Source organism: Polyodon spathula, chromosome 26 (assembly GCF_017654505.1).
Source record: "Polyodon spathula isolate WHYD16114869_AA chromosome 26, ASM1765450v1, whole genome shotgun sequence".
In the NCBI taxonomy this organism is placed as follows: domain Eukaryota; kingdom Metazoa; phylum Chordata; class Actinopteri; order Acipenseriformes; family Polyodontidae; genus Polyodon; species Polyodon spathula.
In genome coordinates, this window is record NC_054559.1 from 20,722,303 (window position 1) to 20,738,158 (window position 15,856).

The following is a 15,856-nucleotide window of genomic DNA, read 5'->3' on the forward strand; positions in this document are numbered from 1 at the left end:
GACTCACGGACAGGGAGCGGCAGGGAGAGTTTCAAGAACGATAGTCCCTCCCTCTGTGTGTGTGTGTGTGTGTGTGTGTGTGTGATTGTATTTGTTGCAGTGTGTGTGTGTGTGTGATTGTATTTGTTGCAGTGTGTGTGTGATTGTATTTGTTGCAGTGTGTGTGTGTGTGTGTGATTGTATTTGTTGCAGTGTGTGTGTGTGTGTGTGTGATTGTATTTGTTGCAGTGTGTGTGTGTGTATGTGTGTGTGTGTGTGTGTGATTGTATTTGTTGCAGTGTGTGTGGTGTGTGTGTGTGTTGAAATTGTATTTCAACGTCACACACACAACACACAACAAATTAACATTTTGTGCAACGTCGTGTGTGTGTGGGATTGTATTTGTTGCAGTGTGTGTGGGTGGTTGATTGTATTTGTTGCAGGTGTGTGTGTGTGTGTGTGTTTGTATTGGCGTGTGTGTGTGTGTGTGTGATTGTATTTGTTGCAGTGTGTGTGTGTGTGTGTGATTGTATTTGTTGCAGTGTGTGTGTGATTGTATTTGTAAGTGCAGTGTGTGGATTGTATTTGTTGCAGTGGTGTTGTGGTGTGATTGTATTTGTTGCAGTGTAACATGTGATTGTATTCCACACACAGATGTGGGTTAGGTGTTGATAAATTTGTTTGCAGGGTTGCAGTGTGTGTGTGATTGTATTTGTGTGTGTGTGTGTGTGTGTTTGTGTGTGTGTGTGTGTGTGATTGTATTTGTTGCAGTGTGTGTGTGATAGTGAAAGCTCTTGTAAAGTGATATTGAAGGCCTCTCTGTTGGTCCGTCACTGCACTGGAAGGAAGCAGTTTTCTCTTATTTATTTTTTTTAAATATACATAATTCTCTTTATATTTATATTGCAAGTGAAAAGTTTGTAACACCACCATCAGGGTTAAATGAGCTACAATTCTGCTCTCTCTCTATACTACACCACTCAAGAGACACACAGAGAGCAGAGCTGCACAGACACAGAGCTCCACAGACACACAGAGCTGCACAGACACACAGAGCTGCACAGACACACAGAGCTGCAGTATTGCTGAGCTGGGACTCCCTCCTCAGGACTGCATGTCCGACGTGTGTGTGTTTGTCCCTTGTGTCACACTGTACCAAGGGAAAGGCCATCGCCATTGGGCAGAAGCAGGGGAAGGCTAAAGGCTGCCCAATCAGACGCTGGTAAAGCGAGGACAGGCAACCAAGTATAACACAGCCATTGGGATTTGGGTCCAATCAGAGAGTCTTTACCAGCACTGGGTCAGGCTGTGGTCCAATCAGAGAGTCTTTACCACCACTGGGAGAGTCTGTGGTCCAATCAAAGAGTTTGTACCCGCACTGGGTCAGGCTGTGGTCCAATCAAAGAGTCTGTACCTGCACTGGGAAGAGCAGTGATAGGTGCTCGGCTCCCTTGATTGGCAGCTTGTGGGTGGTGTAGTAATGGATGACCTCGGGGATGCTGTCGAAGGGCGGGCTGTTCTGACCCAGGATGTATTTGTTGTCCTTTGACCTGGTGAACTTCATGTGCATGAAAGAGCATTTCAATAGAAAATGTTTCAGTAAGAAACGAAGTCCTGCAGAGAGAGAGAGAGAGAGAGTCCTGCACTGAGAAGCACATCCCTGATAGAAACACAAAGAGAAACGAAGTCCTGCACTGACAAGCACATCCCTGATAGAAACACAAAGAGAAACGCAGTCCTGCACTGACAAGCACATCCCTGATAGAAACACAAAGAGAAACGCAGTCCTGCACTGACAAGCACATCCCTGATAGAAACACAAAGAGAAACGCAGTCCTGCACTGACAAGCACATCCCTGATAGAAACACAAAGAGAAACGCAGTCCTGCACTGACAAGCACATCCCTGATAGAAACACAAAGAGAAACGCAGTCCTGCACTGACAAGCACATCCCTGATAGAAACACAAAGAGAAACGCAGTCCTGCACTGACAAGCACATCCCTGATAGAAACACAAAGAGAAACGCAGTCCTGCACTGACAAGCACATCCCTGATAGAAACACAAAGAGAAACGCAGTCCTGCACTGACAAGCACATCCCTGATAGAAACACAAAGAGAAACGCAGTCCTGCATTGACAAGCCTAGACATCTGTCACTGTGTGTGCGTGTGTCTGTGCCTGTGCATGTGCATGCGTGTGCCTGTGCGTGTGCATGCTTGTTTGTGTTCGTGAGCGTGTTGTCTGCGATTCAGACGCAGCGAGTGCTCAGGGATCCCATGTCAGCACAGGCAGGCAGGCAGACAGGAAGCGCCACCTAATATTTGGGGTCATCTGCATTGGAAAGGGTTGTGCTGTACAGAGAAGCCGTGGATCCTGGACACACACAGGTGCAGGCAGGGCTCACTGCTAAAGGCTGCAGGTTTTCCAGTCTCTTTGATATTTGATATTAGCATTGTGCTTTGCAATGGCATGGCACTTTCTGGAGTGAGAGAGCGAGAGAGAGTCTGTCCCCGCCTCCCCCTCCCCCTCCCCCTCCTCACCTCAGGGACAGGGAGAAGTCGTTCCTGCTCGTCTCGCTGTTCCTCACCAGGTAGCTGCACTCCTTACACAGCGTCAGCAGAGACTCCGCCTCCGAGCGACTCAGAGCTCCGTGATACCACCTGGGGAGGGACAGACAGACAGCCGGGTCAGGGACACAGACAGAGACACAGACACACAGCCGGGTCAGAGACACAGACACACAGCCGGGACAGAGACAAAGACACGCAGCCGGGTCAGAGACACAGACACGCAGCTGGGTCAGAGACACAGACAGAGACACAGACACACAGCCGGGTCAGAGACACAGACACACAGCCGGGACAGAGACAAAGACACACAGCCGGGTCAGAGACACAGACACGCAGCTGGGTTAGAGACACAGACAGAGACACAGACACACAGCCGGGACAGAGACAAAGACACACAGCCGGGTCAGAGACACAGACACGCAGCTGGGTCAGAGACACAGACAGAGACACAGACACACAGCCGGGTCAGAGACACAGACACAGAGAGCCGGGTCAGAGACACAGACACACAGCCGGGTCAGAGACACAGACAGAGACACAGACACACAGCCGGGTCAGAGACACAGACACGCAGCCGGGTCAGAGACACAGACACACACACAACACAGGACGAGTCACAGACCACAGACACGTGTCTGTGACACGGCCCAGTTCTGAGCGACACAACAGAGACAAAGACACGCAGCCGGGTCAGAGACACAGACACACAGCCGGGTCAGAGACACAGACAGAGACACAGACACACAGCCGGGTCAGAGACACAGACACACAGACGGGTCAGAGACACAGACACACAGCCGGGTCAGAGACACAGACAGAGACACAGACACACAGCCGGGACAGAGACACAGACACGCAGCCGGGTCAGAGACACAGACACGCAGCCGGGTCAGAGACACAGACAGAGACACAGACACACAGCCGGGTCAGAGACACAGACACACAGCCGGGTTAGAGACACAAACAGAGACACAGACACACAGCCGGGTCAGAGACACAGACACACAGCCGGGTCAGAGACACAGACAGAGACACAGACACACAGCCGGGTCAGAGACACAGACACGCAGCCGGGTCAGAGACACAGACAGAGACACAGACACACAGCCGGGTCAGAGACACAGACACACAGCCGGGTCAGAGACACAGACACGCAGCCGGGTCAGAGACACAGACACGCAGCGGGTCAGAGACACAGACAGAGACACAGACACACAGCCGGGTCAGAGACACAGACACGCAGCCAGGTCAGAGACACAGACAGAGACACAGACACACAGCCAGGTTAGAGACACAGACACACAGCCGGGTCAGAGACACAGACAGAGACACAGACACACAGCCGGGTCAGAGACACAGAGAGACACAGAGTCAGAGAGATAGATAGGTGATACAGATAGACAGGTCAGAGACAGAACAGAGACACAGTGACGTACACCTGCTGCTCTAGAGGCAGGCTGGGGTCCACTCTCTCCCCCAGCAAGGGAGCTGCTTCCAGGCGGGGGCCCTTGCGGAACTTGGGGCCCCCGCACAGGGGACTCTGCTTAGGGGGGTGTAGACGCTCCTTCAAGGGGGGCGAGCGGTCCCACTCCCCCGCCTCAAACTGCACTGTGGGGAGACAGACAGAGACAGAGTGAGCCTGCAAATCGGACAGACACGTCTCTTTCTAGGAGAAGACAGAGAGAAAGAGGAGAGGAGAGGAGGCCCTCTGGGTATGTCAGGGTTGCTGGGAGTCTCGTTTCCTCGTTGCTCTGTGTTTGAAACAAGTCTCTTTCATGATGAATCAAAGTGAGGCCAGCGTCCCATTTAGTAGCGGCTGTCCTGTCTCCACCCCTCTCTCCTCATTTATTATTGAGAAGCCCTCACTCCAACCCTCTCTCATCCTTCATTATTGAGAAGCCCTCACTCCACCCCTCTCTCATCCTTCATTATTGAGAAGCCCTCACTCCACCCCTCTCTCATCCTTCATTATTGAGAAGCCCTCACTCCACCCCTCTCTCATCCTTCATTATTGAGAAGCCCTCACTCCAGCGCTCTCTCCTCATTCATTATTGATGGGGAATCACAGCCCTGCAGGCATGAGCGATTACTCCACCTGAGAGAACAGAGACACCCTCATCCCTCTATATACCACCTCTCGCTCTCTCTATCCATCCCTCTCTCTATCATCCCTCTCCCTCTCTATCCATCCCTCATCCCTCTCTCTACCACCTCTCCCTTTCTCTATCCATCATCCCTCTCCCTTTCTCTATCCATCCCTCTCCCTCTCTCTCTATCCATCCCTCTCCCTCTCTCTCTATCCATCCCTCTCCCTCTCTCTATCCATCCCTCTCCCTCTCTCTCTATCCATCCATCCCTCTCCCTCTTTCTATCCATCCCTCTCCCTCTCTCTATCCATCCCTCTCTCTCTCTCTATCCATCCCTCTCCCTCTCTCTCTATCTATCCTCCCCCTCCCTCCCTCTCTCTCTATCCCTCCCTCTCCCTCTCTATCTCGCCATCCATCCCTCTCCCTCTCCCTAGGATAGGTGAGGACCTCGGGAGGGAGGAGAGATCTCCCTGGTGGGGAGAGGAAGAGCAGATAGATAGTAGGGAGAGGGAGGGGAGAGAGAGAGAGATCGGGAGGGAGATCTATTCAGGGGAGAGGGGAGAGAGAGATCGGTGGTCGGGGAGAGGGAGAATAGTAAGGAGGGCAGAGGGAGGAGAGCGAGAGATAGGGAGGCGAACTCTCTCCTATCCCTCCCTCTCCCTCTATCCCCCTCTCCCCCTCTATCCATCCCTCTCCCTCTCTCTCTAGCCATCCATCCCTCTCCCTCTTTCCGTCCCTCTCCCTCCCTCTCTCTCTCTCTCTCTCTATCCCTCTCCCTCTCTCTCTCCCCCTCCCCCTCCCTCCCTCCCTCTCCCTCTCCCTCTATCCATCCCTCTCTCTATCCATCCCTCCCTCTCCCTCTATCCATCCCTCTCCCTCTATCCATCCGTCTCCCTCTCCCTCTATCCATCCCTCTCCCTTACACATTCAAATGGTCTTCATTGGCCTGATGAAATGTTGCTAAAATCAATGTAGGAAACACAGAGATAGAGCCGTTCTATCAATCTACCTATTTCTGTGTTGTGCACTGGCTCCAGTGTGTGGAGGGCAGTCCTATCTATTATTAATACCTCAGCAGACGCCCTTATCCAGGGTGACTTACAACTGCTACAATTCTCTCTCTCTCTCTCTCTCTCTCTCTCTCTCTCTCTCTCTCTCTCTCTCTCTCTCTCTCTCTCTCTCTCTCTCTCTGGAGTGCTTAGCATTTGTCTCAAAGTGAATTAGTCTGAGCGAGGGAGGAAGACTCGCTTTAATTAGGGAGGTTTAATCTCTAGCCGAGAGGAGACAGAGAGAATTCCACATTTATAAGAGATTGATACAGAACTGCCAGCCATCTCCCAGCAGAGCTATTAACAGCACGGCTGAAACTGTGATCAGAGAGAGAGAGAGAGAGAGAGAGAGAGAGAGAGAGATATGTCACAGGGAGGGGAGGGGGGTGTGATACTGTGTAAATATAAAACAGTGTTAAAAGGCTGTCAGTGATGTGTTTGAATTCTCTGGGCTGGCTGTCAGTACTGTGTTTGAATTCTCAAGGCTGGCTGTCAGTGACCTGTTTTGGCCTGCCTGTTTTATTGCCCGGAACAATACAGAGGGCCCTCGAGATGAAGACACACTGAGCAACAGGAAGGAGGGAGGGAGGCAGAGAGAGAAGCAGCTGGGAGGGAGGGAGGCAGAGAGAGAAGCAGCTGGAAGGGAGGGAGGCAGAGAGAGAAGCAGCTGGGAGGGAGGGAGGCAGAGAGAGAGTTTGCTCTTTATAAACCTGGCACTGATTTACACCCCTCCTCACACACACACCTACCTCTCTCTCTCTCTTTCTCTCACACACACACACACACACTCTCTCTCTCTCTCTCTCTCTCTCTCTGTACCTGCGAAGGCTTTGCTGATGTTCTCTTTCTTCCACTCCCAGGGCTGGTCGTACTCATCGGCTGGTCTCTCGTCATCCTGGGGCAGCGGTCCCCCCTCCCACTCTCCCCCCAGGAGTTTGGGCTCCAAATAACATCCCCGCGCTTCATAAGGGGTGTCATAGAGCTGAACCCCCCTGCAGGTCCGGCCCCCCTTCAACCGCTCCGAGGAACCCCCTTTCAACCCTTCATAGGAACCCCCCTTCAACCGCTCCGAGGAACCCCCCTTCAACCCTTCCGAGGAACCTCCCTTCAACCTCTCCAAGGAACCCCTCTTCAACCCTTCCGAGGAACCTCCCTTCAACCTCTCCAAGGAACCCCTCTTCAACCCTTCCGAGGAACCCTTCTTCTGCAGCTCTGAAAGAGAGAGAGAGAGAGAGAGAGAGAGTCAGCACTCAAACTAGAAACTACTTATATGGTACACCTCTCCTCTCGTCTCCTCTCCTCTCCTCTCTCCCTCACCTGTAATGACTCTCTGGGCCTCATATGGCTCCATGTATCCGTTGTTCTCGCTGCAAGGCGCCTCCTCTTGGTTGGACCTTGCGTCGAACGGGTCGGAGTAATCCGTGCCTCCCGGAGCCAGAGCAGAAGGGACTGCAGCCTGGAGAGAGGAGAGAGAAGAGAATAGAGAGAGGGGGTTACCATTGCTCAAGATTACTACATCATTTCTGGTTGCTATCAACTTCTTTCCAGCCTCCTGATTGATTCCAGCCTTTCCAGAGAGACACACACACACAGCACAGAGCAAACATGCTTCCAATAGAGGATCCAATCAATACTGCTGTCAAACACCGAGCCTGAGACACACACTGACAGAACAGAGACAGACTGAGACCCCCCTTTGATAGAGCAGAAACAAAACGTCAACCTGCTGGGCTGCAGTGCATTGTGGGTGTCTGGGGAGTGATTGGATCTCATGACCTCACGCTCGAGGGGGGGGGCTGAGGTCATACAAGCACCCCCCCACACACACATCTCTGTCTCCTCTCTCCCCTCAGTGTTCCACGCTATTGACTCCATAACATTTTTTTTTTTATGATATTTCTATCTGAGCCTGGGATATGCATGTCACTTCCTGCACCCACATCATTCTGTATGTAGATTTGTTTCAAGTGACTGTCAGCATCCCTTCACAGGATTATCGCTGTGCATTAAACACAGTGTGCGCTGCAGGCCGCTCCAGGGATTAAACACAGTGTGCGCTGCAGGCCGCTCCAGGGATTAAACACAGTGTGCGCTGCAGGCCGCTCCAGGGATTAAACACAGTGTGCGCTGCAGGCCGCTCCAGGGATTAAACACAGTGTGCGCTGCAGGCTGGGATTAAACACAGTGTGCGCTGCAGGCCGCTCCAGGGATTAAACACAGTGTGCGCTGCAGGCCGCTCCAGGGATTAAACACAGTGTGCGCTGCAGGCAGGGATTAAACACAGTGTGCGCTGCAGGCCGCTCCAGGGATTAAACACAGTGTGCGCTGCAGGCTCTCCAGGGATTAAACACAGTGTGCGCTGCAGGCCGCTCCAGGGATTAAACACAGTGTGCGCTGCAGGCTGCTCTAGGGCTCGGTCCAGTGCAGGAGGCTGGTGCCAGGAGACTGCCAGCTCAGCTCAGCTCTGAAGCAGGTACTGGACCGTACTGCACAGTGAGAACTCGCTCAGCTCAGCTCTGAAGCTCGTACTGGACTGTACTGCACAGTGAGAACTCACTCAGCTCAGCTCAGCTCTGAAGCTCGTACTGGACTGTACTGCACAGTGAGAACTCACTCAGCTCAGCTCAGCTCTGAAGCTCGTACTGGACTGTACTGCACAGTGAGAACTCACTCAGCTCAGCTCAGCTCTGAAGCTCGTACTGGACTGTACTGCACAGTGAGAACTCACTCAGCTCAGCTCAGCTCTGAAGCTCGTACTGGACTGTACTGCACAGTGAGAACTCACTCAGCTCAGCTCAGCTCTGAAGCTCGTACTGGACTGTACTGCACAGTGAGAACTCACTCAGCTCAGCTCAGCTCTGAAGCTCGTACTGGACTGTACTGCACAGTGAGAACTCACTCAGCTCAGCTCAGCTCTGAAGCTCGTACTGGACTGTACTGCACAGTGAGAACTCACTCAGCTCAGCTCAGCTCTGAAGCTCGTACTGGACTGTACTGCACAGTGAGAACTCACTCAGCTCAGCTCAGCTCTGAAGCTCGTACTGGACTGTACTGCACAGTGAGAACTCACTCAGCTCAGCTCAGCTCTGAAGCTCGTACTGGACTGTACTGCACAGTGAGAACTCACTCAGCTCAGCTCAGCTCTGAAGCTCGTACTGGACTGTACTGCACAGTGAGAACTCACTCAGCTCAGCTCAGCTCTGAAGCTCGTACTGGACTGTACTGCACAGTGAGAACTCACTCAGCTCAGCTCAGCTCTGAAGCTCGTACTGGACTGTACTGCACAGTGAGAACTCACTCAGCTCAGCTCAGCTCTGAAGCTCGTACTGGACTGTACTGCACAGTGAGAACTCACTCAGCTCAGCTCAGCTCTGAAGCTCGTACTGGACTGTACTGCACAGTGAGAACTCACTCAGCTCAGCTCAGCTCTGAAGCTCGTACTGGACTGTACTGCACAGTGAGAACTCACTCAGCTCAGCTCAGCTCTGAAGCTCGTACTGGACTGTACTGCACAGTGAGAACTCACTCAGCTCAGCTCAGCTCTGAAGCTCGTACTGGACTGTACTGCACAGTGAGAACTCACTCAGCTCAGCTCAGCTCTGAAGCTCGTACTGGACTGTACTGCACAGTGAGAACTCACTCAGCTCAGCTCAGCTCTGAAGCTCGTACTGGACTGTACTGCACAGTGAGAACTCACTCAGCTCAGCTCAGCTCTGAAGCTCGTACTGGACTGTACTGCACAGTGAGAACTCACTCAGCTCAGCTCAGCTCTGAAGCTCGTACTGGACTGTACTGCACAGTGAGAACTCACTCAGCTCAGCTCAGCTCTGAAGCTCGTACTGGACTGTACTGCACAGTGAGAACTCACTCAGCTCAGCTCAGCTCTGAAGCTCGTACTGGACTGTACTGCACAGTGAGAACTCACTCAGCTCAGCTCTGAAGCTCGTACTGGACTGTACTGCACAGTGAGAACTCACTCAGCTCAGCTCAGCTCTGAAGCTCGTACTGGACTGTACTGCACAGTGAGAACTCACTCAGCTCAGCTCAACTCTGAAGCTCGTACTGGACTGTACTGCACAGTGAGAACTCACTCAGCTCAGCTCAGTGCTGCCCCCCCCCCCCCCTTTATTAATCAAAACTTGGCACTGCGCTCCTCCTCCACCCTGTCCCATTCACTTTCCAACACAGTCATTTCCTTTGCCTTTCAGCAGGAGCGAGGCTCATTGTTACACAAGGGAAAACAAAGTGAACATTTCTAAAGCAGCTTGAAACAATGCCGTTTAATCGCACAGCCTTTAAAATGAACAGCCCCCCCCCCCCCCCCCCCACACACACACACACACACACACTCTCTCTCTGAGCCCAGAGCAAAGTCCACAATCCTCCCAATTTCCTGCTCATTGTCTAGATAACAGAGGCACTGCCGCTGCACACACACGGAACACTTTCATTTTGAGAGAACTCTCATTTAGTTTTTTTTGGGGGGGGCAGTGTGTGTGTGTGTCCCTCGTGTTTCTATACAATGACTGGCATTGCAACTGTCTGCCACGCCAAAAACAAACACTTTATCTAATCAAACAGAGTTATGATATACAATACTCAGGAGCAAGAAGGGCAGAATGATGCATGGAGCTTGAGCGATATGTTTAGTTATGAGATGCATGGAGCTTGAGCGATATGTTTAGTTATGAGATGCATGGAGCTTGAGCGATATGTTTAGTTATGAGATGCATGGAGCTTGAGCGATATGTTTAGTTATGAGATGCATGGAGCTTGAGCGATATGTTTAGTTATGAGATGCATGGAGCTTGAGCGATATGTTTAGTTATGAGATGCATGGAGCTTGAGCGATATGTTTAGTTATGAGATGCATGGAGCTTGAGCGATATGTTTAGTTAAAAGCGCGGTCAAGAAATGTCAGCCAACTATCCTGCTGTAACTGTTACTGTAATGATAATTACTACAATATAACTCATAAGCGAAAACATCATTCTATCAACACACTTCAATTCATATCCAAAAGCATGGCTTGATTACCCTCCTCCAGCTCTCTGTGTTCACGTGTTCTGTGACTGAAACCATTCACCCATTCACCGTGCTTACCACGGGCTCTTACTGGACTTCACTCATGAGCAGAGATTCTCATTGGAAATTAACTGCTCTCAGTCCAACCGCTCTTACATGGAATTACTTACTGGATTCTCTGCGTTTTGCTGTTATTTGAATTTGATCTTTTAGGTACTGATTTTATTATACTTTATAACTACTCTTATCTGTAATGTGATTAATTATTATTATTATTATTATTATTATTATTAATCTGAGGTGCGTGTTTGTGTTTTGATTGCCAGTCCTTCAACACGACCCTGCTGTGGTTTATTTTGAATCCCTCTCTATATTTTCACCACTAAAGTGGAATCACAGTATAAAGCAATGGTCTCACGCTGCCCGGCGCAGTTGCGTCTCCTTGCACGCCGTGACGCACGGAACCTGTTTCCACTGTGGGAGTATCCAAGACCTCGTTCTGTACTCACCGGTTCGGCTTTGGGCTCGGCGGTTGATGAAGACACCAGAATCTTCCCCCGGCTCAGGTCCTGCGAGTCCACCTTGATGAGCCGGTGTTTTGGGGAGACGAATTTCATCTCCAGGGTCCCGGGTTTGAGTGGGGAGCTGGGCGTCGGGGGCTCGGCCGGGCCCCCATCCAGTCTGGGCTTGTTTTCTGACTCCAGGTAGGGATCCTCAAAGTCAAGGTTCTTCTGGGCCCGGTACGCCTTCAGGAGCTCGCTCTCGGTGTAGTCGGGCTTGGGGGGCTGCGGGGGGACTCGCCGGCTCCCGAAACTCAGGTAATCCTTCAGCCACTTCGCCATTGCGCCGGGGTGGGGTGGGGTGGGGGGACCAGAGTCCAATAAAACAAACAGGCGCAGCACAGTTCACAAAGCGCCTTCTTATTACTGCATTACCAAGACTATTGAAAGCGTTCACACTTTCTAAATAGTATGTACTGGATACCGGAGCCAGCAGCGAGGAACGCGTTACCAGAGAAAGACTGCCACAGATATCCACATTCCCCTGCGTGTCAAATACACGCGGCCAGGTCACTGGTGTGGAGTGACCCGAATCGTGATCCACACGCTCTGAAGTGCACGGGTGTGTGGAAGCGATGTGAAGGGAGTCAGTGGAACAGACAGGATGCCCGGCACAGCAACCTAGCAGCGCCGCACACCGCCTCGACAGCTGGGAATCCGCAGACAAATCACTGTTAGGAATATTAGTTCAATTGGAATTGTGCTACTGTGGCTGTCTCTTATTGTAAAATAAAAAAACAAAGTTTAGCAATGCTATCGTTAGCCAGAGCAGTTAATGTCTGTGCTTGTGTTAGCTAATGCGCGTCTCAGGTGTTTTTAGTATATATTATACGCGAACACACGATTAGAATATTCTCAGAAACATTCCCGCACAATCAGATCGATTTATTGGTTTGAATTCCGTGTATATGCTTAGGAGAATTTAATACCAGCAGCAGATTCAAGCTTTAACACACTCGAGCAGATAGTGAGAGATTTTATTACACTAACCTGCGTGGTGAAAAGCGGCGGATATACCGGGAGCCGCCTGGCAGCTTTGCAGTGCACTCAGCCCGTCTCCTCTGACTCTTCGTTATAAACACGAAGGTGATCGATCGGTAAACACACACAGCGCGGAAAACACAATCAGATCAATCGCGAGTTTCGTCAGCTTCTCTGCTCTCAGTTAAGACATTTCTGCCAAGTTCATAGCTCACTCTTTCTGACGGCGCGACAACTATTTACAGAGTCCTTTAAACACCAGCAACGACCCGCCAGTTCAGACCGCAACAGAAGCCATTCCTGGCGGATTATTATTATTATTATTATTATTATTATTATTATTATTATTATTATTATTATCGTTATTATCACAGTGTTGTTATTATTGTAGTCTACACCGTACCAGTAGAACCCAGCCTGTCTCTAGGAGTCAATCACAGTGACTGTGTTCAATGTATTATCGGTCCGGATAAACTCACAGGTCAAAGAACGTTTAATTTGCACTCAAATCCTGTGCGGTTATGAAACCGGGTTATTGCCTTGAACCCTCGTACTGGTATTATTAATCTCCCGGCTTGATGTCTGCGTGTTTTTTTTTTTGTTTTTTTTTTTTTTTTCAATGTAATGAGATTGCGGCGTCCACAGCTCTCTCTGGAAATCCTGGGGAAATCCTGTTTGGAAAGTGCCCTTCGCCGCTCGGTAAAGCAGCAGCCGACCCGCAGATCAATGCGATAATAACAGAGTCCGCAGCAGTGAAGCTGGGTCTGCACACATCAGCATTACACCACGCTACTGGGGCTTGTTGTGTGTTTTCACTCCCCTCAAAGACCAGGCTGCCATCACGAATACTGCTGACTGTGTTTCTCTTTTCAGCGAGTTTTCCAGTTTGAATCCACTGTCTGCTTCAAGAGCCACGATCGAAAAACCACACCGCGTTGCGAAGCGAATTAAACCGGAGCCTGCTGACGTGTACAGCCCTTTAAAAAGTCCCTTGCCTGCGGATCCGCTGTCCTCCGATCCCGAAGGCTGCCCTTCTCGTCTGTTCGGAGAATGCTGACTGATTTGGGACAAAAAACCAGGAGAGCCTGAGAGAGACGCCGTCTCTTTAAAGGGGAGGGGCGCACTCAGATTCCCGAGTGGATTTTGCTTCCCATTGGTTTTTAGCCGACAATAATTGCCTTCCCCAAATCTGTCTCACCCACACACAGCCGCCTGTTTAATCTGTCCCGGTAGAGAAGGAGCTCTCTCTCTCTCTCTCGTGTTTAATCTGTCCCGGTGGAGAAGGAGCTCTCTCTCTTGTGTTTAATCTGTCCCGGTGGAGAAGGAGCTCTCTCTCTCTCGTGTTTAATCTGTCCCAGTGGAGAAGGAGCTCTCTCTCTCTCTCTCGTGTTTAATCTGTCCAGGTGGAGAAGGAGCTCTCTCTCTTGTGTTTAATCTGTCCCGGTGGAGAAGGAGCTCTCTCTCTCTCGTGTTTAATCTGTCCCAGTGGAGAAGGAGCTCTCTCTCTCTCTCGTGTTTAATCTGTCCCAGTGGAGAAGGAGCTCTCTCTCTCTCGTGTTTAATCTGTCCAGGTGGAGAAGGAGCTCTCTCTCTTGTGTTTAATCTGTCCCGGTGGAGAAGGAGCTCTCTCTCTCTCGTGTTTAATCTGTCCCGGTGGAGAAGGAGCTCTCTCTCTCGTGTTTAATCTGTCCCAGTGGAGAAGGAGCTCTCTCTCTCTCGTGTTTAATCTGTCCCGGTGGAGAAGGAGCTCTCTCTCTCGTGTTTAATCTGTCCCGGTGGAGAAGGAGCTCTCTCTCTCTCGTGTTTAATCTGTCCCGGTGGAGAAGGAGCTCTCTCTCTATTTGTATCACAGATTCAACACGGTTTACTATTCATCTATGTAATAACATCTTTTGTGTTTCTACTAAACAGAGAGCTTCCGAGTCACTGCCTCCCTCCTCCCCGGCTTGTAACCAGAAGGTCTCCTGTTCAAATCCCACCTCTGCCACTGGCTGACTCGCTGTATGTGCCCCTGAGCGAGTCCCTTCACCTCCTTGTGCTCCGTCTTGCTGATGAGATGTTAAATTAAATCTGTAACGCGCTTTGTGGTGGGAGTCCACTATGAAAGACGCTATATAACTATTATTAGTAGTATAGCGCCATCTAGGCGTCATTCCCCAGAATCACAGTTAGTTCGACGGATAACTGCTGCCTCGAGCGACTGTATTCATAACGTCTAAGCAGACAGACCTCTTCAACTGATAGATATGCACTCCAGTAAACCCCCGATTATTGGACTGGAGCCACAACGCGAGCGTGCATTTCCGTGAAGAATTTATTATTTCTTTATTCGCGGCAGTGTGTCCACGCACCCACGAGCTGCTATAACAATGCAAGCTGGGTTCACGGAGGTCAGTGGATGTGCGCGCAGACAGGATCCGGTGTCACGTGTCTCGTTTTGTGGGTGCGATTTTTCTTCCCCAGCTCATTTGCATGCTATAATTAGTGGGTGACAGATGGAGAGTAATCAGCTTTAATTGACAGCTGCGGGCTGTGGAGGCGCCGAGAAACGCGATCCGCACGAGCAGAGTGAGAGCTCGACTCGGGGAGACATTTGTGGTGCAGAGAGACAGCTGCTAATGTGTGCGTGTGCACATCTATATCTATATCTATATCTATATCTATATCTATATATATATATATATATATATATATATATATTATATATATATATATATATATATATATATAATGTTATGTTTCTTCCAATGGTAGCGCATGAGACGGTACTTGACCAATCAGCCCTCAAGCTGTTTGCTGGTTAATTCCGGTCTCCCTGAATCTCTATTCATTAAATCAACAGAAATAACACAGAATAGTAACTATAGCGTACCGCTGTTCGCTGTCTTTTGTCCTCCTCTCCCAGCGTCCTAATCCTCTCATTACCCTGTCCAGCCCTACCCCAGACCGGCAGCTTTGTCAACGAGAAACAATAAATATCACCACCCCCCAAAAATTCAGAGGCATCCCTCCGGGGAATTAACCCACGCAGCTCCCCTCGCTCCCCCCAGTCAGCGTCCATCAACTCAAGGAGGCAGGCAGGCTTCTCCCAGCAGGGCGGGAGGCAAGCGGTTCAAGCAGATAGGTCCTGTTACCCCCCACCTCTCCCTTTCTGCGGGGGAGGAAAGGAGCTGAGCCGAGGGAAGGTAATTCGATTTTGCTGGTTCACACAGAGGTCTCGAAAAATCAGCGAGGCAGCATGAGCCGAGACAAGGCAATTGAATCATAGCTCCTTTAATACAATACAGCACTCTGTACCCGTCATTCAAGTAATTCAGCCCTCCTCTTTACCGTGCCCGTTATCATAATAATGCGATTACAAGAGATTCAGCGAGCAGGAGAGGTGCTGATGGCTGTCACATTGTGCGTGTGTATGCATCCGAGTGTGTGCATGTCAGTGTGTGTGTGTGTGTGTGTGTGAAAGTGTGTGGCTCAGTGTGTCTGTGTGTGATTTCCGAGTGTGTGCATGTCAGTGTGTGGCTCAGTGTGTATGGCTCAGTGTGTGTGCGTGACTCAGAGTGTGTGTGTATCCCAGATTGTGTCTCAGCGTGTGTCAGTGTGTAT

At 50.6% G+C, this 15,856-nt stretch overlaps 1 protein-coding gene across 2 annotated transcripts; it reads right to left on the reverse strand.

The window, feature by feature from the left end:
* Window positions 1-802: 802 nt before the first annotated feature.
* On the reverse strand, window positions 803-14,841 carry LOC121301008 (SH2 domain-containing adapter protein F-like). 2 transcript variants are annotated; one of them, XM_041230077.1, is made up of 6 exons: window positions 11,222-14,837; window positions 7,005-7,143; window positions 6,507-6,899; window positions 3,988-4,159; window positions 2,522-2,641; window positions 803-1,562 (listed from the first exon to the last, which is right to left on the reverse strand). In XM_041230077.1, exons 1-6 carry the CDS (start codon window positions 11,552-11,554, stop codon window positions 1,379-1,381), a joined length of 1,341 nt encoding a protein of 446 aa, XP_041086011.1. In that variant the 5' UTR covers window positions 11,555-14,837; the 3' UTR covers window positions 803-1,378. The 2 variants fall into 2 exon arrangements, with proteins under 2 accessions (XP_041086011.1, XP_041086010.1); XM_041230076.1 differs by lacking the exon at window positions 803-1,562 and having other exon boundaries at window positions 2,518-2,641; window positions 11,222-11,921; window positions 12,263-14,841.
* Window positions 14,842-15,856: the final 1,015 nt, after the last annotated feature.